Source organism: Rhea americana, unplaced genomic scaffold (genome assembly GCF_003343005.1).
Source record: "Rhea americana isolate MKP2758 unplaced genomic scaffold, rheAme1 scaffold_36, whole genome shotgun sequence".
Lineage (NCBI taxonomy): Eukaryota > Metazoa > Chordata > Aves > Rheiformes > Rheidae > Rhea > Rhea americana.
This window is the reverse complement of record NW_028186490.1, coordinates 3,641,816-3,666,655: the sequence shown is the minus strand read 5'-3', so window position 1 is coordinate 3,666,655 and position 24,840 is coordinate 3,641,816. Positions and strand designations below refer to the sequence as shown.

The following is a 24,840-nucleotide window of genomic DNA, read 5'->3' as shown; positions in this document are numbered from 1 at the left end:
TTTTGGAATGAGAAAATATCCAGTACAAATACACTGATTAGGTAAATGGAAACATTTCAGAAAAGGTTGACCATACCTCTTCTTCTGTTACTTCCATGAGGGAAAAACTCTAATTTATTGATCCAGTCATAGTATTATCATTCTGCTATTGTAGAAAATGGAAAGGGCTAAAACTGTACCTTTAAGGGGCACTTAAACTTGAATGAATTCAAGAAGATGGATTTTGGAAAGGAAGAGCATATCACTAAATTTTTTAAAGAAAATCCTTCCCCCCAAAACCCAGGAATGTGGAACAAAGTAGTAGAATTGAAAGAGAGCGGCTGAGACACTGAGGATTCTCATCAAAATGGGATTTTCCTCCCAATAGCCACAAGGAGAGCAAAACACATGGAAAGCATGCCTGATGTGGAAGGAATGCGTGCATTGCCTAACATATTGGGAAAAAAAAAATCAAGAACAGTTTAGCCATGTGAGATTATGACCTTTGAACTGTGGCCAAAACCAATGAGACTGCTGAGTAAGTTCTGGTAAAGCAAGTTACAGATGCCTCAGGGTGCCTGTAACTCACAAAGCCAATCTTTTTTCCAAATTACCCAACAGCTAAGCAAGAGAAATATGTAACCTGTTTATTTTTGGCTGATTCTGCTAAAAATGACCCACTGTTTTTGTACATTCTTCTCTCCTTCCACTTCACRTAGTATATGCTGCTCGTACATGCTGAATTCTAGAATATTTGCCAAAGGATTTGTCATTTGAATGTGAGAACTACTTTGTGCCACATTTCATTGAAATCTATTAGAAGACAGGAGTCAGGAAATCACAGTATAAAGGGCAAGAGCATGAAAATTAACATAACCCTCAGTACTGGGAAAGCAGGGAGATAAAAAGGGTATCCCGTGGGCCCAGCCGAAACAGTAGGTCCGTTACCAGCAGTAAGGCCGTKGAGAGGGGTGAGAGTGACGACTTCTGCGTGTAGCGCGAGGAAGTGCTCCAAGTGGCGTGGCCACACGGGTCAGTCCAATAAATGAAAGGGTGTCGGACAGTCGTAGGAACGAAACGATGGGGTTAGTGAGGCTGAAGGAGGAGGCTGTCAGAGCTGCAGCGGTGAACGCTGACCGCTCGGAGGTAATCCTCCGAGTCAGGTGGAAAAGCAACAAAGGTCGGTGATAGTAAAATTGTAAATTTCCACGTTCGTTGTCTGTCCTCTCCCTCTCCCTCCCTCCCCCCGTCTCCCCTCCTACACGCACACGAGTATACTGCCGCAGACACCGTAACAGCTGGAAGCTCCGAGCACAGCTGAGAACAGCTTCACACTTAGCAGAGTGTTTGTAACTATTAGTAACTATTAGGAATAATACAATTCTTTTGCTTTTAATGTTCTATAAATCCACAAAAATATTTAAATGAAAAATTTCAACAGTAATTAGTGATCTTTTTAGTCTTTTGAATTTTGATGACAATTTTATGATCTCTTTTATAGGACCTAACTTCTTTTTTTTTTTTTTTTTAGGTAAATCTTTAGTGTGGTCTGTAATTCAGACCCTTCTAAAACATCTTAGCTTAAGCTTTCAAATCACTAATCACTTTTAAAAAATTTAGCTATATTATCCGTTTGTAAGCTAMACAAATTGTTGATCTTAAAATGCAGTCTAACCAAAAGAAAGCATAAATTAAAGAAACACTTTTTCCATTGAATTAGGAAACTATCAACTAATCTGTCAACAGCTAATCTGTCAGTCTGACTTTCAGAGACACTGCAAATCTCTCTCTCTCTCTGTCTCTCACACACATACACACTCCTATGTAATAAATTTAAATAAGTATTTTAATTAGTGAGGAATATAACAATTAGAGACAGCTGAATATGGAAGACRTAAGAAGAAATGAAGGGTTGTGTATAAAAATCTTGGCATGTTCAGGTGAATGAATGTGAAACAATATCTCCTTTACATGGAAATCTTAATTATTGCGGCATTAGTTAATGCAGCTTCCTGTGACACTTGAAAACCGCATTGTTTAATAATGCATCTGAGGTTTCACATCAATTTAGGTACTGTCTGAACATTAGCTGTGGTATTGTTGGGGTCTAAAAGTGAGCTTGACCTACATAGCCATTTGTCCAAAGCTGTTAGGCCCAATATTAATAATTCAGGGTAGAACAGTGCATTTCCACAAGGCCAAGGATAATTAAAGTAACCTTGCTTTCCTTTTGCAGTTTCTGCCATTCCTCTTTCTCCTTACCCATCCTGCTCCCTAAATAACCTATGAATGTTGATGTTGTGTTGTCCAGAGAAATGCTTGTGTGGAAGTTTTATTCACAGATTGTTAATATTTTTTGGAATGTTTTCAAATTCTTTCCTATTCAGTTTAACTGTAGTCTTTTCAGCAAGGGGCCAAATACATGTATATATTTATATAAAATTGCAGCCACATTGGGATAAAATCTCTAAACTGGATGACCTACTCCTTTTGTTTCTTTCATTTTGTGTAACAGCTGTGGTCTAATTCTCTTTATATTTTTTCCAGTGACAGTGCTTGCTGTGAACAGCGGGGGTTGAACCCCTGAGGGGAGATATCATGTGTACATTGATGTGTTTGAAGGAATTTCTTGTAATCTATGACAATTGACAAACTTTTGATTTATTTTTCCTCTTGCTGCCTTGGAACACGGCCCCTACTATATTTTAACTGCACACTGATAGTGATCTATTGTGAGTAAAAATGGGTTCCCTGTAGCCCAGAGTGCGGTCCAACCTGTCTTTCTCTAGCAGAGAGTATTTTTGTTCAGTATTTTGGTTCTTTTCTTTATTTATGTTGCATGTAGCAGTGACGTCATACCCACAATTTTCTCATCCTTTACACCCACGCAGATTAGGGCGACGTTGAAGAAAATACAGCAGTGTTCCCCTCTTCCACCTTTTCAATGCATTTTCTTCACAAACTTATTTTTATCCCTAATTGAATGTGAGACCTTGGCAGTGAAATTTCCTTGAAATGATCATGGAGGTATCTCATGAATTCTTAGGGATGTCAGTTAGGCTGGGGTAATCACCACTCTAGCACTGTTTGCCTGGTTAAGTGCAATTCATTGTCAGACCTGTGTTCAGCTTTYTGTATTTTGTCCCTTCTGTTGCATAGCTAATACAGAGGGATAACACAGCAGTCTTTTACTGGCCTTATCTTACTCCTTTCTCCCCTCTAATATAAAAAAAGGGGGGGGGTGAGATAGGAGGGAAGCCAGACAATGAATTAACTGTCGTTAACTTCTGATACATAAACCATCCTTACCAGGAGACAAGCTACAGTGATTATTTTCCCCTAGCTATAACAGTTTTGCTTTGCTAATTACATAGAAGATTAACACTGTCTTTTCAGGACCKTAACTGTAAGGCTTTACACTTACTATTATCTATATAGTATGAACTTTATAGACCAGTTCATATCGATCTGAGTCATACCACTTTAATTCAACAGTATCTATGGAGGCTTTCAGTCAGCCACTTTTAGTGTGCACAGTCATGATAGTTAAAATAAATACAGCATTTGGGAGATGGAAAGAATTTGTTTCTTGGAAATACAATCACTGCAAAGAAAATATTCATTATAAGGTGATTATAGGTTTATATGGACTTCTCCCTTCAAACACCAAGAGGGATAAGATATTTCATAGCTGCAGTGAGCCATTTCTCTAGCAGGTTGAGGTTGCTAATCATCCAGTAGAACTGCAGCTACTCTAAATAAGTGAGGCTATCAGGCTTTTCCACCATTTTACCAGCTATTGCAAATTTGTTTTGGGATAACACTTTAGGTCTTAATCAGACCTAACTACTCAAGCACAGAGCAATAGTTTCTTCAAAGAATACTGCATTTTTTCTATGAAAGTAAGAAATAGTAATCCTAATAAACCAGAAAAAGAATTTACATAGCTAAAATAACAATTCCCATTAATGTTGAGGCAAAATACTGAAAGTAATTTGGAAAGGAGAAATGTGAGCTTTGAAAAATTCTAGAAATCAGTTTTAATCGTTATTGGTAATACAGGAAGCAAGTTAATTAAGTTGCCTGATTGAGATGATCAGTGGTGGCAGAACTGACCACTTACTGATATTTTGCAGCTCGAACAACTATAATTTGTACCTTGAAAACCTTGATATTTGGAAAGGATTTTTCAGTCTTGAATTCAGCACTTTGGAGATTTTACTGACAATATTAATAGCTCTGTGACATGGACTGCCGTCCTGAGACCGCTACCCTGACATTATCCAAAAGAACAGCCTGACAGACACACAGGGCCTCRCTTTCTTTTTAAATTCTCAGACTCAGTGAAACAGATTTGAAAACAAAAATTTCTCGTTCCTGTTGCAGTAAGCCAATCCAGTGCAGACGAGCATAGTAGTGGTTTGGACTATTGCAGCAATATATGTTGGTTTCAGATAAATTTACATGATAACATCACAAAGTGTTTCTTCTCAGTCATAGCGAATAGGTTTCCATTTTAGTAATTCTTTGGGTGCACAGTCAGTCAGAGTTCCCCATCTTTGGTCATCAGCAGTTTGTTCCTGTCTCTGTGCTGAGATTACCATCCACTTAGCATTGCCAGTTCATCTATTTTGTGGCCTCATTGTAAACCAGATGAGCAAAAGGACAGAATAAAAAATAATAACCTTTTTTTCTGTAAGATTTAAAAAGCAAGAATACAAGGGTTGTCCTGTAAATCACTTGTGAGACAGAATGTGGACCCATGCAGTCATTCCTTTCCATATCGAATTTTCAAGTTAAAAACATTATCCCATTCAAAGTTCAGTCTGACTATTGATAAGTTTTCTTCAGAATTTCTTTGCATGCTTAGCTGATAATGGAAGATATTCAAGATGATCCTTGCTTTTGCAGTATAAATTGGGTGTGTTGAAATTTAGTTAGTTATGTTTTTGCTTAAAGTTTGGGATGGACACTGTTGCATACAGACACAAAGTATTTAAATTAAACACATTTCTGTGTTGAGGCCTTTTTGGACTGGCAAGGCCAGAAAAATAAATTGTAATAAAGCTAAATAAATGAGCTCTTCTTGCTAAAGAGTATTTAAGGAAAGATCATGTATCTTTGACTTGTGCTTTTCCATTTCCCCAATAGCTTCAGTCTGTTCAGAAGTGCAGTTAGAGAACACGCTGACTGAGAGACTTCTTTAAGGTAATGCAGGAAAGGTCATGATGAGAGATGAAAAATAAAATGAATTGGTCTATAAATGTGTCATTAATTCAAACCCTGTGAGTCATTCTTAAAGTTACTAAAATAGGGTAGAGTATCTACTTACATCACCTGTGATTTCTAAAGTTTGAGAAAGAACACCATCATATAAATTATAGCGAAGATCTAGCCAAATACCTTTGATTGACTTCATTTAAAGTCAGAATTTTACAAAAATGGCAAGATAGTGAACAAGCTGAGTCAGAGATCTTAAAATTGTTCTGTAACAAATAATAGAGAAATAGCTTTGCCTGTTGTGTTAAGAGAAAATTGTCACAAACAATTTAAGATATGCTGCTGTATTTTTAAGAAAACTGAAATTGTACTGGGGGAAGTCCTTTCAATATTTTAGTCTYGTGATGCTAACCAACGTCGCTAAAAGACAATCAAATCAGTCTGGTCTTCCTTTAATGCTATTAGTTGTTTTGTACCATAATTTCTTTGTAAACTCCCCTTTGTTGCTATTTTACTCTTACTGTGGATCATGAGAAACTGCTGAATTGAAATGACACTCTGTCCATTTCAATTCTTAATCATAGTTGGGACCTTTTACACTATCAAGAAACCTCCAGTTCAGATGCTTTTTAACAAATTGTCGTCTCACAGAGAATCCACTAGATGTCCTCATAGATCTACTCTTTTTTTTTTTTTTTTTTTTTTTTTTTTTTTTAACAAACAATTCAGGTTCGCAAGGAAAACTTTAGTGAAGGGTGGAATAGTAGCATTAGGTAGACTGTACTTTTTTTTAAAAAAAGAACAAAAAAACGAGATGAAGAGATACTTTGTTCTTCTTCCTTTAGAAAAGGAACTGTTCTTTGACATCTTAGGTAGAGAATAATTTGCAGTTTTCTTTGCTTATTTTTGCAGCAGGAAATACACCTCATTACTGTTTGTGAACTTTAAGCATCACCTTTGATCCAGACAATCATCTAGAAATGTTGACTAGGCYTTTTGAGTTTTTGAGATCAGAAGGCCAGGTAGTGCTAGAACCCCAGACAGAAGGCACATTTCTCCCATATAAAAATAGAAGGCTACTGTCTTCTGAGAGAAATTGCAACAAAAATGCTTTTTAGAAAATATTTATTTTTATGAATAATTGTCAGAAATTTTGTTTTCCTTGGTCATAAACAATCAGGAAAATGACAATTGTTCAGTTATGCCTTGTTTTGTCAGTAAATAATTTAATTAGGCTGATTTCTATATGCATGATAAGTTCCCCTGATACTTTTATTAATTCRTTTTACAAATGCTATTGACTTCTCATCATACTAAGCATAAGGAGTTGTTCTTCCTTTTTATCCATTTATTCTTCAGTTGAAAATAGGAAGTACCTTATTTTATGTCCCGACTTTAATTTTCACTACTTGCAAATTGTAGCTCTATTCAACCTCCAAAACATTTATTTGAATAGAAATGAGCTGATTCTGTGCAGGTGCTCTAGTGTCAAATGMATTTAACACCCTCCCAGATGCTGTTCTTAAGGTCCCCCTATGTCTCTGGTGATTCCCATTTATTGTTAATGTTTATGGAAGTTTAATAGGAAATGGTATGTGTGTGGCTGAACCATTTAAAATCATTTCTGTCTTATCTTTGATCTTGTCGCTAACCATCCCTACTAATATTCCATGTTTTGTTTTATTAAAAATATATTGTATTTGGTATGAACGTAACAATTACTGTATAAAAGGAATGAAGAGTAACAGCATGTTTTCTTTATAAAATGTATTGCTCTGATATGCAGTTGCTTATATACTGGTTTGAAACCCTTATAGCAAGTCGTTTCTGCTACTTATATTTTCAGATTCGAGCCTGTTTGCTGCATGTTCATGGTGTGAAATATTAAAATGATGCATGATCTTCGGAACAACTGATAATAATAGTTAAAAACAGTCCCTGAAAGGGCTTTACTTTTGAAAAGTGCTGTGAACTTGTTCCCCCTGCTGAACAGAAAGGCTTAAATTTCCTACTTCATTCATTTAAGTTCAATGAAAATGTACAAAAAGTYTCTCTTCTCAACCCTCCTTGCCCTCAAGGATGATTTCTTTTAATTTTAATAAATGTGTCATATCCTATTATTGACTGTTGACAAGATATGGCTACAAGTAAATGAAAACCAGGGACTGTTACTAACCAATAACATAGCAGTTGAGAATTTCTGGGCAGTGTGTTTTGCTACAGCATTTCATTTTAAAAAAAAGTCCTTCAAAACAGCTGTAATTAAAACAAAATGGGYCTTCCTTTTCCCTCACCTACTGTTAGTGTGTCTCACAAATGCTCTTTATTTTTCTTTCATTTCCTTAAAGTGAAAATAATAAAAATAGGTGTAATGGGAATGCTTCCACCTTTTCTGATAAAATATTTCACTTTTATTTTTCTGCTCCCAACTTTTCAATTTTAAAGGATACATTGGGAAGAGTTAGAGAGAGGGAATCCATGGGATACCAAATGCTGTTTTGAATTTTCTGTGTAGTCTGAATGTGTATGCATCAAAAGCTGCAGTGGAACCCTTCATGTTAAAAGCCAAGCTCTGAGGAATGATGTACCATGCAATGAACAAGCCTGACGCTGCATGATGACTTTCTGAACAGCTGTAAGATAACTCTACTAGGATGCTAAAAGAACATGCCTCTAGTCATATGAGCAAAGTTTTAGAGGAATGGAGTCGCTGCTGAAGAGATCACTCATTCATTTCCCTCAATGCCTGTTTTCCACAATCATAATGTTACCCTTGCTTGACAGATATACTGTAGAGCAAGTCATTAAGGCCTTAGAACAGGACTTGACCCATTTCAGAGATTTCAGTCCCTCTTCCCTGGTGACTGTAGCATTAAAAATGGCAAAATCAAGGGAAAACATTTTAAATTAACATCGTTACTATAATATAAAAAGGCATCTGAAACTGAAGACACAGGCCAGAGAAACATTACCTTTCTTCTGCATTTGCTTTTAAGGTTTTGTTTTTGCCTGTCAGTGTTCTGTTTTGTTTTTAGTATAATTGAGTCAGTTCAATCTAAACCATTACCAAAAGTGTTGGTTCAGTGCAACGTGTGAAACAATTTTAAGTGACYTTGCATTTCATCAAGTTTAAACTTGTATGTGATTAAGGTAGCACGCACAATTGTGCAATGGTAGCTACACGTACATTTATAAAATAGCATGCGTAAATTCATAGAAATACATAACAAAGATAGTGTCCTTCCCATGACTAAAGGATATAAATGTTGTATTCCAACCTGGCACTCCTTTTGGAATTAGCACCTAATTTTGTATTTTGTTATTGGCTTCTTGATCTATCTTTGAATCCAGTTGCATGGTTCAAACTTGATTCTACTCGAAGCAGAAAATATGATAAAAATTGGTTCAACATGTTCCAGTGGACCAGTGCTCTGTGTGCTTTTGGTGATGCCTTACTTGTGAACTGATTTTAATGTCAAGCATATTTGCCTTTATTAGTTGTTTCTATTATATGGACAAATTTTGATATTCTGTTATAGATTTGATTTGAATTCCTGAAGATACAATGTAAACTAAGTAAATCTTTCAGGAAATTTTATGAACATCTTGTAACTCTCCAGTAATGTGTAATATAATGCAGTTAGAGAGTTCCATGGCGCAGTTTAATACGAAGAAAGTATGAGTTTGAGGATTATATATACACATACACACGCACGTATGTATGTGTATGTTTATGTGTGTGTGAGTGTGAGAATACATGTGTATGTGTGTTTTCCTYTRTGTGTGTTTGTGTGTATAAATATCTTTGATTTATACAGAAGACAGGATTGGCCAAAAATATCTAATGCATTAGCAGCTTTAATATTTTCTCTTGTTTTGGCCTTATAGTATTAATTGTGCCATGGAAATATGTTTGTAGGATTTTCTGCTTTTGCTATGTTCTTTTTTAATCCAAACACTTGATTGTAATCAGTAATTCTTCCCTATGTCTGTGATCACCCTATAAGACTGAAGAGAAATAAAGAACAATTTATCTTTTGCCCTACTTTTAATGTACAGCCAAAGTGTTATCAGTAATCTCATTGCATTTTTTTTCCCTGGGTCAAGACTGTTAACATAAACTAAGGCCTGTATTAAATCCCTTAAATTACCTTCCAGCTGCCTTGTAATATATATAACCTTGCCATTAACCTGCTGCTCTTCCTCTCCTCCCATCCAACACATGATTATAGCCAAGATGTCCATCTACAAGAGAATGAAACTGGCATGTTGTTTTGATTGCGGACGCTCTGAGCGTGACTGCTCTTGCATGTCAGGCAGTGTACATAGTAACATGGACACCCTTGAGAGAGCCTTCCCACTTTCTTCTGTCTCTGTTAATGATTGCTCCACCAGTTTACGTGCCTGTAAGTTTTAACACCAACACATGCTGTTCCATGTCTGTGATGTCTGTGGTATCATCCCCGTCTTGTGTCGTACATTGTAGTTCTGTGAGTTTTACTGGGCTCATGCTTTTAAAAAAATGAAACCTGATTTTTAATACATCTCTTATTTATTTTTCTGTTTTTATTTCTTTTTTATATAAAAATGTAATTCATTATTTTGCTTTATGTGCTCTTTAGGAAGCATGCCCTTGCAATAGCATGTGGGACCTTAGTAGTGCAGTTTGGTGACTTTTTTTATTATTTAATTCATACAGTATAAATGTTCATTAATTAAATAGTACAGTACATGCTTTTTAATGGTTGGAGGAATAGGTCTGTGTTTAAATCTATGACTGGTGCTAAGTGGGCAGCTTTAGTAGTGCTCTCATTAGAAGAGCATACAAYGGCAGTGAATAAATATACAGGACAGAGTTTAGTAGCAAAACTGTAGTAGCTGCAACTGTGTTTTATATTACTATTAGCTTTAGCTTTTTTCTGTAGTCCTTCTTTTTCAGTAAGGCAGGACCTTCCATCCAATACTGAAAACCCAGAAATCTTAGTTTTACCTTTTGTAGTTCTTTCTAGTAAGGTCTAGTAATCAGGTAAACTTCCTGGCTCCTCCATATTTTTTCACAAACTACCTCTGCGTGAGAGTCAAGCTCTTTTGAAAGATTAGAGATTGAGAGGGAAAACAGAGAAATTCTGAGTAGCCATTAATTCTTTGGGCTAGTGGCTGGGATTCTAAAGCTATATTTATCAGTGTGTTGTCAACAACCGAGGAAGTTTTGTTGATGATGATAATGACTTTTTTTTACTTACCCTCCTCAGATGTCCATAACAGGCAAAACTATGTCTCAGGACAGGAATCATTTTCCTTTCCTTATCTTAGTGGAAAAGAAGAACTGACAAATAAATCAGATTCATCTAGAAGAAGTATTAGGAGTCCTGATTAGGAAGCATGTCTGCTTTACAGTATGAGTCATGAACAAATAAAAATACCATCCGATACTAAGAGTATAATGTAGTTAGTAGATTATGCATCTGGTAGCCTGTGATGTCAGATGTGCATTATGGTACATAATCCACCTAGTGAATGACTGTGTTCTAACTGTTTTGATGTTTGAACTACTGATCCAGACACAAATGTAGAGTATCTACCAATAGTGTGATAGTATTTTTATGAATAGTGCACTGAATATTGTGTCGATTGGACAGATTTTAATGGAACTTCTTAGAGATTTGGTCAAAAAACTCTCTCTCTGTATATGTATTCTGAATGTTCTTTTTCTCTATTTAGTTGCAACTCATGTATCACCTCAGGGGAGATAACTCCCCATATTAAATCCTGTTAAAATTTACAGGAATTTTTATCCTTTAGAGAGCCTTATATGTGAGTAAGATGTAGCCATATTGTTTGTTAAGAATGGTGACTGAGAAGTCTCCCTGGATTGAGAGTTACTGCAGACAGTGTTACTTACACAACTGAATAGCCTGTGTAACACAGTGTCTGGTATTGCTTGCATTAATACAGACTAGTACCAAGAGATTATGTGGTTGGGTCCCAGCACTGGTGCTAACAGCAACCAGACAGGGCTAAAGGAATATGTCCCCTACAAATGGGTGAAATTTCTACCATTAGTAGTGTTTGGCAGGAAAGAAAAACCATAATTTGTAGGTTTACTGTAGCTTTCCAATTCACTTAAGACTATAGAGAGGTGGAAAAGAAAACATTTTTGATTGTGTTGCCTGCTGAGCCAAAAACCTCCTGTGCATGATATTATTGCCATCAAACACAATACTGTTGGGAAACATGTTAAAACYCATGTTATATTCTGAAACATAAGCAATATTGACAGCTTTGAGGGTTTTTAGCATCCTGTCTTTCAAGGGCCTTTTCCCCCCTTCATCACTCCATCAAATCAAAAGGGATCTCATTCTTCCCCTTGTGAGTCTACCACCTTTGGCTGTTAATAATAAGTAAGAAAAAATCAATACCAATTCAAGCTCTTTACAGACCAACATAAGCCTTTCTTTTCCAATTAAAAGAAAATATATATACATGTGCAAAATTTCACTGGCAGGGCTTCAATAGAAATCACTGTGTTTTCCTTGCAGTGCTCAGGGGTCGTATGATGCCCATCTTGACAGAGCTAGTTAACTCAAAGAATGGTGGTGAGAGTCAGCTTTTCATTAAATATGAGCAGATGTGAAATGTAGAGTGTTTGACAATTAGAAATGGCAGCAGCAGGGCCCCAGAATCAAAGTGAGGTCAGATTGGTGGATCAGATTACCTCTCTTACATTCTTTAGTTGTTCTGAAAATCATTTTGAATTAGTGTCAGTGGAGCCATGATGGGTTTTGCCCTTTGTCTTTTATTCTAGGACTGTATTGTTTCCCCAGACACTCATTAAAGGTCATTATACTATTACAGGGCTTACTTTGGTCGTAGTGCCCCAGTTGGGTTGGTGTACTTCTACAATTGCTTAATGCATTTCTTTCTTTAGGTAAATAAAATTGCTGACCATTCTGTGAAACTTCTTGAAACAATGAATAATTTTTCTAAGAATTAACACCGCATGTAAGACTCTGGTGTCTAGTAGAAACTTATGGCATATCAATTTACATATTCATTGATGTATACAGAATTTAGTGTACTAACTGTATAAGCTGTAGAGAAAGTGGCGCTTGCAATATATTTTCCATTGTGACTGAAAGACGTTGTTTCTCTRTTATTGTATTAAATTGCCTGTACCTTCAGTGGATGAAAGTCATATTTTGATTAAACACAGTTGCATTAAAATAGCTTTTGAGTTTATAGGCAGCTATCTGAAAAAAAAAATAGAGGTGTTCCTTTTAAATGCAAAGAATTTTTTTTTTTGGTCTACATTATCTTTTCATGTTTAGCTGCTTTTGATGCAGCAGTAAAATGGTCCAAGTATATCTTGTACTGGAGAGATATGTGACTTAAAGAGAAGCACTGAACCACTGGAAAAAAAAATGGGGTGGTCTGTACAATTAAGTTATATTACTAGTAAGTGTGAAGCCTTTGTTTAGGTCTCAGGTAAAGCTTGAGAGTACCATTCAAATGATTAATTGATATAGACAGAATTTTAACCTGAACCATTTAATTTCTGTGTTAATTTCAGTTATATGACTGCTACTTCTCAGGAACATCAGAACTTCACGTTCCAAAAGGAAACCTTTCCTACATGTGTCATGTTTTTATTCTGTGCCTATTACCGTAAGATTCTCAGCTTCCAAGTACAGGAGGAAGAACATTTTTGGTAACTAGGCCCAGAGATAKGTAATTCAGTTTGTCAAAAGACACGCTTTGGCATGCTCTGATTATTCTGAGAAGCATTATGTGAAAGCTGTGACTTTGGTGAATATCAGGCATCTCCAGAGATGAAAGATGTGGGTAATTATCCCTGTACTTTTGATTTAGACAGGTTGGAGATAACATAGAGAAATCTTAMCATTTCAAAGTAGCCACAGCACGCATCTACCTGTGTGTTACCTGAGTTTAGAACCATCTATCCCATCTGCTTTACTAGTGCCATTATGTGGCTTATGCTGAACAGACAATGCTGAGTCTTTGTCAGAGATCCTAAACAACACATTCTGCAATGTTAGATGAACATTTTACGTAGTTTGAGGTTGGGTGTACATGGTGATGAAGCTGTATCTGGTGTTGTGGATAGCAAGCAAGGGCAAGGAACACCTAGCCCCCACAAGGTCCCTTCATTGGCTGATAGCTTAGAGCAGTATAGACCTTGCCTAGGCATCTTTACAGCTTAAATTAAACTAAATTCTTTAATGAGAGTTGAAATGACATGTCACTTACAGATTTAGTCAAAGAGAAGAATGCATAATACATGCCAGATACGCATGGCCAGGATATCTAAAATTCATCGGTTGTGTAACTGTGCTTTGGCTTCTCTAGATGAGTTGACTATAAAATTCTGGACTTCTAAATGATGGTGTGAAAAGACAGCATACTTTTTTATTTCTCTTAGAATGTAATAGCCATATTATCTGCTTTCCACAGAATAAAACCTACCTATTGCTTCCCTGGTCATGAAGTAGCCTAGAGAAAAATAAATACATGCTATTCTGGAAGAGCTAAGATGCAGGAAAGCCTGTGTGTACCCTGTCAAAACCAACTTTTAGTACTAGAATTTTCATTGTATAGCGACAGTGGTTTCTACTTCACTAGATGTTAATGTACACCACCTTGTAGTGTTTAGGGACCTAGARCTTCTCAAATCAAATAAAAATATGACCCCATTTGGGGGTTATTTATAGTACTCTGAAGAGTGAGATACTGAGTGGGACACTGACACAGCACTTAACATCTTTTCCAAGCTGTGAAAATTTCAGTGAGGCCACAGATGGGCTGGACACTCATTTGCTCTGTCAAGTTTTTATTTTTACTGAATAGACACTTCTCTATTTAATACAACCCACTGATTCCTCTGTGGTCATACTATTTCTTCTGTGTCCTGTGCAAAAAGCCAATTGCATAACGCTRTTTTGAGGAGAAACTGAAGAAGTAAACAACCATTTACATCTGCTGGGAAAGGAAAGAAGATGTAGCCCCTCAGGGAAAAGGGAGCTTATGACCTCATAGGGTTGTAAGCAAGTGATTATAATCAGATTGTTATGTTTTTACAACATGCTTTTTTGCAGTGACCTCACCTCTATATACTAGAGAATGATAGTGTTATCTTATTGTATCCTGAAGTTTTCTTTTTTTAATGAGACTAATGTAAATGGACAATTACAATGAGACATAGTGTCAAAATAAWTTTTTATCAATTCAAAGCTGCAGAGATGATAAAACATGTATTGCTATTTACAACCATCCAATATTTGTGAAGTAAACCACTCTGTGGGGAAGAGATTGATTTACATAAACCTAGTTCCAAGAAGTATTCTTTCTCCTATAGTTGACAGATTTTTACTTCAGTTAAATTAGTTCTCATGCAAGTCAGTAAAATTACTTGGATTCGGAGTTGTGTTCCTGAGAACTGAAATCGTGGTGATGTTTCCTCTAAGCATCTCTACAAGATTTGCGTGTATGTCCTTTCAAAATACCACAAATAATGTGAAAATGAACACCTGTGTATGTTTTAGGAAGTGTTCAGTTTTACAGAGAAAATAGTGTTTTGGATAACACAGTTAAGTTATAAAGTCCAATTCAGGCGAAAAAAATCAGGCRTGTTACAGTATATCATCTTAATGTAGTCTGTAGTTCTACTAGGTAATGTACAAAACCGACTTATCTTCATTAGCCACCTTCTCAGAATGATGTACTGTCAAGAAAGTTGCTATTACCAAAACTAGTTAATGGGGTTTTGAAGCACATAAAGCCAAACAATGGAAAAATTGAAAGAAGATTCCAAGGCCAGAGATTTCTGTGCTGTTGTATAGAGGTTCTTATGCCATACTCACCGATGTGAAGTCRGTGCTCGTGCAGGCCAGATTTGCCACCAGCTGTACACCTTGTGGTTCTGGCAAATTAGATGAGATCTGCTTTTCTAAAACTGAAAATCTCATGATTACTTTTCTACTTTCAAATTATATGTGATATTTRTATTTGTGATTCTACCTGACCTACTTTCTTTCCTCCTCCTCATGCCCTTGTGGCAGTCTCACAAAAGATGCATGCAGGTGTGCCCACTGAAGAAGACAGGATGAATTGACTCAATCACAATTTTAACCAATGYTCCAGATCTACTAGTTGGAAAAGTGATTTCTCTGAACCAGCCCTTGACCTTGTTGTGTCTGCCTCTCTCTCACTCTTGATTTGCACACTTGAAAGTGATTCCCTCCTTAATGCAACTATGCATTTTTCTGCATTACTAACACGGGGGCAGAAGCAGTGATGAGAATGAGCTTGTGTCAGGATCCTCCTGACACTCCAGGCATCAATTCTAGCATTGAGTTGTGTATATGAATGCAGTGGGACTTCTAAATTTCCTTTTCAAACACTGAATAGAAGATATTAATTACAGAGGGGGGAAAAAAAAAGTAAGATGAAACAATAGATATTTTATAGTAGGTGACTTTAAGTACATAGAGTTTGACTCTTACAAACAAAAAATAAATCTCTTTTATTGTTTTATGTTTTAATAGAACCTGAGTGCTGCTAAATTATTTAACTTTCTTTGGGATATAATATAAGGATATAAATGAATAGTGAGTCATAGAAATGGCAGAGGAGAAGAAAGTAAAAGAAGCCCCAAACAAAGCTGTTCCTCGTCAGCAAGGAGAGTGGTAAAAGTGAGACAATCTAACTCATTACATGTGACCAGAATATATACATAATTAATTATGTGTCTTTTCAGATGAATATATACCACTAGGCTGATGAGAGGGCGCTCTGCCCAGTTTGTGATGTCTGTAACAAGGAGATGAAGTCTTGCATCACCACAGGATGAAGGCACAGCTGAGTTTATCAGCACATTTTTCAAAAAATTGAGAAAGTGGGGGAGATAAAGGCCAAGAAGTCTGCCTTTAATTAGTCTGCCTTTAATTCCTTTTGGCCTTTACTTTGAGTAGTTTTTCTTACCAGAGTCACTAAGAAGACACTAGTGCGTGGCTTGCTTTGATGAGGACGAGCTAGAAAAGATGAGTTTAGCAAAAGGCCTTATGAAAGGTGACATGGAAATTATGTTTGCATTTTCATTTTCTGAGTGTGGCTGGTTGTCATAAAACTCACCATGACAGTTTCTTACCACCAGGCAGCAGATTCTTCCTGTTACCTCCTTGGTGTGGGACAGATGCTAGCCGGTTAGCTCTCTATCTCTACTGTTTCTGAGCTATTTCAAGCGACAGATGCCAGGGCTGGCTCAGTTTCCACTTGAGCATTTCTGTCATAGTCCTGCCTTGAGCCCAGATTCTGACCTTTACTATATGAAATAAAGCACTTGTGAACAAGCAGTGGCTTGATCCAGAGCAGGCTTAGAGCAAATGTCAAGTGTCAAGTCAGTCTTCTGCCTCCTTGTTCCACCTGCATTAGGAACCTAGATTAGACCCTAGACTACTGTGCTGACTGCCTTAGGCTTTATGGGTCTGGAGAGACATAACTTATTAACAAAGAGTTATTAAATTTTTATCAGTTTTATAACACAATGTAAATGTCTTCTATGAATCTACATTGTATTCATTATCATTTAAAAAGTTAATTAAGTCAAAGTTGCATTTAATTTAGTTCTAAATATGCCTTTGGGAGGAAGCTTTTAGAAACAGCTGCGGGATTGGGAAGCACATTGATGCTGGGAAGTTGTTAGCACTGCTTTTCAGGGTAGGTCCCCCAAGTTGATTGCCATTTGGAGTTTTAGCTAATTTGTTTTGATGTTACTGGGCATGGTCTCAAACTAATATTGAACCAAAAACAGCAGAAAGCTATCAGCTCACCCTAATCACAGACATACTTTGAGGCATAATCTGTATTCTTTTCAAATTGCTTCCAAACCAAAATGAATGGTTGATCCATAAAGCTTGTATTCTGTATTACATTTTTTTTTTCTCCTGTATGATGCTGTTGGTTGTTGGTTCCTTTTCTAATTCCAGGGAAAAATATATTCACTGACTTGGAATACTGTCCATCACATTCATTGAAAAAATAAGTCCTTTGGCCTGAGTCTTCTACATTTCATGTGATCTGATATTACTGTAATATTCAATTAGGAGGTGCTTATTGTAACACACAACAAACTGCAATACAATATCACCATATAAAGTGGAATACAATGTATTATAACAAACTAGAAGAAAAGTCTTCCAAAACCAGTTGAAGTGTGCTTACATTCTACATGGGAGGGTTTTTTGCTGTTGGTGCATTTTAATGTAAAACAGGAGAAAAGAAGAAAAAATAATCAAACACAGTGATACCACCATCCTACTATTCAGTTGAGATCTCCAGCTTATTTAACATATGTATGCTTTTAACTAGGTAAGTACTTACATTAGCTAGTGTGACCACTCATGCACATGCTGTGCGCTTCAGTAGCTTCTAGAATTGGAGCCTAAGGGAGCCAACCTAAAGCTTACTGAAGGCATGAGAGAGTCCATTGAATTAGAATCAGAGAGTTTAAGATTTTACATAATTCAGTGTAGGGCAGTAGTCCAGCCCTCAGTATGGAAGCCAGAAGCAGTTTGCAGGCAGGACATTTTTTTCTGGGCCATCATGTTTTCTACTGAATACCTAGAGCCTTCCAAGGTGTTTGTACATGCCAAGACGCAAACCTGATGAATGCTTTCCGTGTTACATAAAAAGAGGAGATTGTTGTCACATAGTTTGTTAATGATGGAGTGCCTCCCAAAATCAGCATCCACTCTATATCCTTGCTTTGATAGAGATTATAGAGGGGCAGGTGGGGGTTAAACAGAAGAGGAAAGGATTTAATAGATTTTAAAAAATCATAGATTTTGTTTAACATGTAAGTTCTAAAATATATTGAGAACATACATCATAATAGACTAAACCAGTAATATACAATATTATAAATGTTAGCTATTGATTCAAATTCTGTACCAACTTCTGCTAACGTGCCTTTTTATAATACAATGATATGGTTTTCATTTTGATATTTTATGTTACTGAACACTGTATTGCTGTGTTTCAAATTTTATGAATGACTTTAGGAAGCATACCGTATGCCACCTCACACATACCAGCTTCATTGATACTGATCAGATCTTGTTAGCACAGTACAATCAGTTATTCTAAATAGGGTGTAAAAAAGGATTACTACTGTGTGACTGGTGTCACCTGGTTAAAAATTCATGTGGATATTTTAGTTTGACTAGAAGTTCTAGGCCAAGAAAATCTGAAAAAAAATCATGCATTACAGAAATCCCAATTTTGAAGAAACTACTGTCTTACTATTGCTTAGTGACTATAATACTTTCTCCACCCACAGTCTGAGATGTTATATTCTCAATATATTTTATATTATATATTCTTTGTGTTAAGAAGTGCCTCGAGATCTCTGTGTTTTGAAGTACTAAGTATCAGCTCGGATGTCCTTTTGACATAGTAATTCCCCTGTGGAGGTCAGTTTTCATATCGTCTGATCTTTGCTGAAGAAGGTCATAAAGAAATGGCAAGGAGGAGAGGAAAGTGAAATGGAGTGCATGACAAAGAATGTAGAAATTACCAGAACTGTCTTTCTGATGTCTAATTTAGGCAGGTTTTGAAATGGAATACTAGCTAAGAGGGCAGGAACAGGTTCTGGTTATCTACGCCTACAGGGAAGAATCGCTTTTTAGATTTCTGGAAAAAAAATAGTTCAAAAATTATCTACAATTTTTAGCTATTTCTGAACCTTCATTGGAAGTGGTAGACTATGTTTACTGTGAAGAGCTCCTGAATGAAATCCAAGGAAAGCTTATAGCATTTCTGAGCTTTGTCATGCAATTTCCTGTGTTTATTCTTGCATAAAAGTTGTTGTTTGCACTGAATGTGTCACCATCTCCACTGCCGTGTTCCTGACATTATCTTCTCTCACTAAACTCAGCAGTGAATATGTGTTGTTTGACACAGTGGTACAATATGGAGACAATATGTGGCTGTGCTATGGAGAAGGATTAGCAATGAGAAACGGATTCTGTTTTTTAGCAAACTCTTGCTAGAATGGACTAGTGGGTATGTCACCCAGCATTGTAGATGATTTATTTTGTATAGCATGTAGTTGATCCCATAGGGCACGTATTACTTGGATTTTTAGTAACAATAGAAGTTGTGGCATACAACAACTTAGAAGTCAAGATGAACATTTTTCTAGATAATGAAGTTCCACAAGCTAATAAACTTAAAATTCTTTTAGCGAAGAATAAAAGCAGTTGCATACTTTGAGCCTAAAGCTCAAATACCAATGCTTATTCCTGTTCCATGAGTAGCATGAAATAAAATCTACAATCACAAACAAATAGTATGTTTCATTAACAATGTCATTTGTCCAGTAGTGTTTTATTCACTCGTTAGCTTTATTGGAATTATTCCTGATCTGCCAAAACCTGTGAGAGGAACTGTCAGGTTCTCTGTGATTAGTTGATCACAGGATGGCTGGCAACAAAGAAGTGCTGCACTATTTGTTCAGAATCACAGGTTGTGAAAGTGTATATCATTCACATGAGGCACCAGAAGGATGAAAAGAAGTGAGATTCACTGCTGAACAGGATAGGCTGTAGTTTTCTGGCTTCCACAAWGTGGTGTCTTTTACGGCATTTGGGAAACGCTTCTGTAATTTTCAGATGTCCTACTGATATTTCTCACTAATAATGTAACTGGACATGTAGCCAGTCTTGTACCAGGAACTTGCCTTGTTTTTGGTATTAAATGCTTTCCTTTTACTTGATTGTGTACAAACTCGAAAAGTTTTCCAGTGTCATGGCCAAAAACAGAATAGCAATACGCTCTCTGACTTTTTTCCAACAAGAGCTTGAGCCCCATAGCAGAATTATCTGGGGGCGGGGGGGGAACAGATTATCCATCTATTTATCTATCTATTTATCTATCTAGTGTTTCATTGTAAATATTTTGATTGTTTCTAGTCAACAGTTTCCCTGGCCTTGGTAACAGGATGTACCTTATTGATTTCTTATTTCAGACATATAATATGTCCCTTTGGAGGAAAGATGAGAGAACAATAGACTTGAGACAGATGTTAGTCTCGTCACAGGTTCTGCAGTCATGAGCATAACGCAAGGATCTGCAGAGACTGGAGTCAACAATGTAATCGTAACTATTTGACAAGATCCTTCCATACAGGCAGTCTCGCTCACTGGCATGTTATAATTCAGAATGTTGTGTAACCTAGCAAAAGCCACTGGTTACATTTTGAACAAAAGTAAATAAATACACAATTTGCAGTGTCAAGGATGAGTCAAACCAAGTATCTATGGGTGCACAGTCTAGGTCAGCCTGATCAGTCTGAAATTTTGCAAGAGTAGGAACTGGTGTTCTTTCAACCAATTGTTACCGTATCTTTCTACATGTTGATTTATATGATATAATTGTGCCTGATCTGTGAACTATAATMATTATTGTAGAAGTCTGCCATTCTTAGAATTCCCTACACCTACACTTGTCTCTTTTTCTGAAAAGGAGTTATTTTATTTTTTGTTAAGATCTCCACATTTTCATGACCTCATGTTAATTTTTRTTACAGTGCGGTCTTTTTTATTTGTTCTCTCTGAATGATTCCTGAAAATGTTATCTCCTGCTTGAATGAAAATATATCTGCTGTCTTTGGATTCAGGATCTGTAGTGTTATCATGTCTAGTAGCTGGTCAACCTTTGATAGTCTTTTTGGTTGATTGACTGAATTTTTGGATGCTGCAGCTCAGCTCATTCAGACATAGTTTTAGCAGGAATCCTAGCAAATAGATCAGCTCTTGGTTTGCATTTGAAATTGTAGGGGTAGCTTGAAAGAATGCAGGAATAGTTTCTTTAGGCTCATATATTCAGCCTCAAGACTCAAGCCCCACATACTCCTTGAGAAATATCCTGAAATTCTCTCTTGTGTCCCACAGATTTCCTCAGCAGTATCCTTGAGGTTTGCCCATGAAGGATATAAAATCTGTCAAAATACACATTTTTTAAAAACTGCTTTTAGCATATGAATCTTTTGCCTGCCCTCTTCTTTCTCCTCAAGCAGGACAAAATAAAATCCCCAGAGGTAGAGCTCCAAGCAATTTGCTTTTGGACGATGACTTCCTTGACGTCTGTCAGTGTCCCCTGAGCACTGGGTTTTTGGATGCTTTCAGTATCTGAYTCTCAAAACATCTGGCAGCAAAGCTATTTTCAAATGTATTGACATCCCGTGGCATTTGTAGTTGATATAGTTACTTTTAGGGTAGTAACTTACCCATAAATCTTATGAAAAGCAATGTATCCTCTTTCTTACGTGTGTTGGAGAAAGGTTTTCCTCCTCTAGGTGATTGCGTACTTTATTGTGAAATTAGTGTGGATAACTATAGCAGAAGTAAGGTCAGGACCTARAGTGGTCCAAGTTCCCTGCAGCATTTTCTTTATTGATTTGTTGTTGTTTTTGTTGTTGTTCAGTGTTCTTTCCTCCTTATCATGCTTCCTGTTTTGAAAATGAACATCATCTGTCTTTAATTTCATACTCATAGATTTCTCTGTGATTTCTCTAGTATAACACTGAGCACTGCAAGTGTTCTGCAGGATGCACCTAAGTAACCTGAGCTCCTGATTCCACGCTATGACAGTCGTGTGACCTATTGCAGTTCTCTCATTGCTATTTCCTCTATTTTCCATTGCTATTTTTCACACACTCTTTGCTAACAGTGCTAGGGCTGATGTTAGGCTGTCTTCACTTGCTCTAGAAATGTCCATATTCTCATCTGAGTTTGGTTAATGAAACCAAAAGTATGTAGCACAACACATTTACCTTTAATGAACTTTCCTTTCTAAAGCTGTTCCTCATGATCAGTTGTGATCTCATTACACTGTCTCCTTCAGAGTTATTGGGAAGGAAGCAAACTTGACATCTCTGTATAGCTTTTTAAAAAATATGAAAAAAAAATATTTTTTTAAAAAAACGGGCTATCGATTTACTTTGATAGTAGACTTTGTATGATTTGTTTTCTTGTAAGTTGTTAGTCTGCATACTTTTAKACCAATAAAGTTAATCTTACATGAGATGTATGTGAAATCACAGAATCGGTAAGGTTGGAGGGGACCTCTGGAGATCATCTAGTCCAACCTCCCTGCTCAGCAGGGTCACCTAGAGCACGGTAGACAGGGTTGCATCCRGGCGAGCCTTGAAGGTCTCCAGAGAAGGAGACTCCACAGCCTCTCTGGGCAACCCGTCCCAGTGCTCTGTCACTCTCACAGGGAAGAAATTCCCCCTCACAGTCAGATGGAACTTCCTGGGCTTCAGTTTCTGCCCATTGCCTCTTGTCCTGTCACACGGGACAGCTGAAAAGAGTTTGGCCCCGTCCCCTTGACACCCTCCCTTCAGGTACTTATCCACATTGATAAGATCCCCCCTCAGTCTTCTCTTCCCCAGGCTGAAGAGGCCCAGCTCTCGCAGCCGTTCCTCRTAGGGCAGGTGCTCCAGCCCTCTGATCATCTTCGTAGCCCTGCACTGGACTCTCTCCAGGAGCTCCATGTCTCTCTTGTACTGGGGAGCCCAGAACTGGATGCAGTAGTCGAGATGAGGCCTCCCCAGGGCTGAGTAGAGGGGCAGGATCACCTCCCTCGCCCTGCTGGCAACACTCTTCCCAATGCACCCCGGGAGACCATTGGCTTTCTTGGCCACAAGGGCACATTGCTGGCTCATGGTCATCTTGTCATCCACCAGCACTCCCAGGTCCTTCTCTGCAGAGCTGCTCTCCAGCAGCTCAGCCCCCAGCTTGTACTGGAGCCTGGGGTTATTTCTCTCTAGGTGCAGGACCCTGCACTTTCCCTTGTTGAACCTCATGAGATTCCTCTCTGCCCAAGTTCTGCATGCGCTTYACTGTTATCAGTGTTGTATTTTTTAAATATTAGCGGTATAATCAGAGGAGATGTAAGACAGTCATTTGTTATTTTCTGTGGAGAATTTCTGATCCTATTTAGTTTTTATATGAAAAGTGTGATCCTTGCTATATGCATCCATCCTTTTTGAGTACTCTTTCTGTTAGAGATCAAATCAATGTTGTAGCTAACGTTGTTAGCTTAGTTATCACCAGTGGTTATATAACTAAGTTATAAGTATTATAACTAAGTTATAATCAGTGGTGATTAGTTATCACCACTGGATTTCTTAGCTTATGCTTTATTTTTCACTCTTACCAAATTGCCAGCATTTGCTCCTCTGCTCCTTTCAATTTCATCCAAGCAACTGTATTCTTTGACAGGAGTGTGAGTATTAATTTTATGTGCTGGTTATTTCGCAGATACAGTGGTAGGCATCATATATGCGTGAGGGTGTTTTGTGTGTATTATTTTGCCTTCTCCATTTTGTCATTTTTTACCTAAAAATGGTGTTCTCTACTTACCCAAAACTCTAAAGCGATGTGTTATATTCCACTTCTATTTTTGCTATTGCTATTTTTTGCTATCATTTTACAGATTTAATCTTAGTTATTTGTTTCTTCAGTGTTTTATGTTAGTATATTTATCAGTATATTGGGGGGTTTTAGATACATTCATTCAAAGAAAAACAAAACTTCACAACACTGAAGTAAAATACGTGATAGAAATCATTAAAATATAGAACACTTTTTTAGAGAAAAAAGATTAATGATTTCTTAGTGTCATGAACTGCGTTTAACTTTATTTCTGTAAATGATCAAACCGGCATATTTAATAACCGGCTTTTAATACAATAGCTTCAGTCTATTTGATTCATTTGGATGTTTACCGTGTGACTTAACACTATTTTGCCTAGTAGAATTGTTTTGTCAACAATTAACGTTCCTTGATTTTGTGAAATCCGTACTTCAGGTAGTAGACTATTATTAAACTACAACCAATGTGCTAATGATCTGTCTTCTGGCAATAAAATTTCTATATATAACAGCAGCTGAGAGATACTGCTTTATGCTTACACATAGATAGAACTGCACCGGGGCTTGAATCTCAATGTAACCAGCAGATGGTGCTGCTAGCTTAGAAAAAAGTAGCAACTGAAAGGCTCCAAGGTCTTTTTTGTTATATATTGCTTTTGTAAAGAAACAATTTTATTTAAAGAAAAAAAAATATTTCTGCTGTTTCAGATAGCTTGTTTTAATTGTATAGAAGAAGTGTGCCCAGATARGTACATACAGTTTATAAACATGTCTATGAAAACAATATGTGCATGTAACCGTGCACAACACTTTGTACTTGGTTAACACRTGAACACGATATTGTGACCTCACCGGTAACAATAATGTTAAGAATTTCATTCCAGAAAATATTGTAACTGAACCTGAGAGAGTCTTGGGGATCACTGTGCCTGATCCTATTAGCGTTTAGTTAATAGAAGTTTTTCCATTGATGTGGATGAAAGCTGGATAAGGTTGTTGATAAGAAAGCCAGAGTTAGATCTTGAGATTTCAGTTCTTGTTCAGAGACGAAGATGCCTGAAGATGTTGTACAGGGGTAAATAACAGCCAAAAAGGAAAATAAATTTAAAAGTAGTAAAGTTCAACAGAAAACATAATTTAATTGTGGCACATTAACCACTTAGCAGGAAGAAAAAAAAAAAAAAAA

At 36.9% G+C, this 24,840-nt stretch overlaps 1 protein-coding gene across 8 annotated transcripts in view; it reads left to right on the top strand.

The window, feature by feature from the left end:
• Positions 1 to 24,840, top strand: part of KCNMA1 (potassium calcium-activated channel subfamily M alpha 1) — a 516,194-nt gene that overhangs the window by 415,732 nt on the left and 75,622 nt on the right. For 5 of the 8 annotated variants that reach the window (XM_085312303.1, XM_085312299.1, XM_085312298.1 and 2 more), the window contains one exon: positions 9,432 to 9,605. The exons of the other annotated variants lie outside the window; for them this stretch is intronic. In XM_085312303.1, the coding sequence (XP_085168429.1) occupies positions 9,432 to 9,605 (174 nt within the window). The remainder of the gene's footprint in view (positions 1 to 9,431; positions 9,606 to 24,840) is intronic. 8 annotated transcript variants of the gene reach the window in all.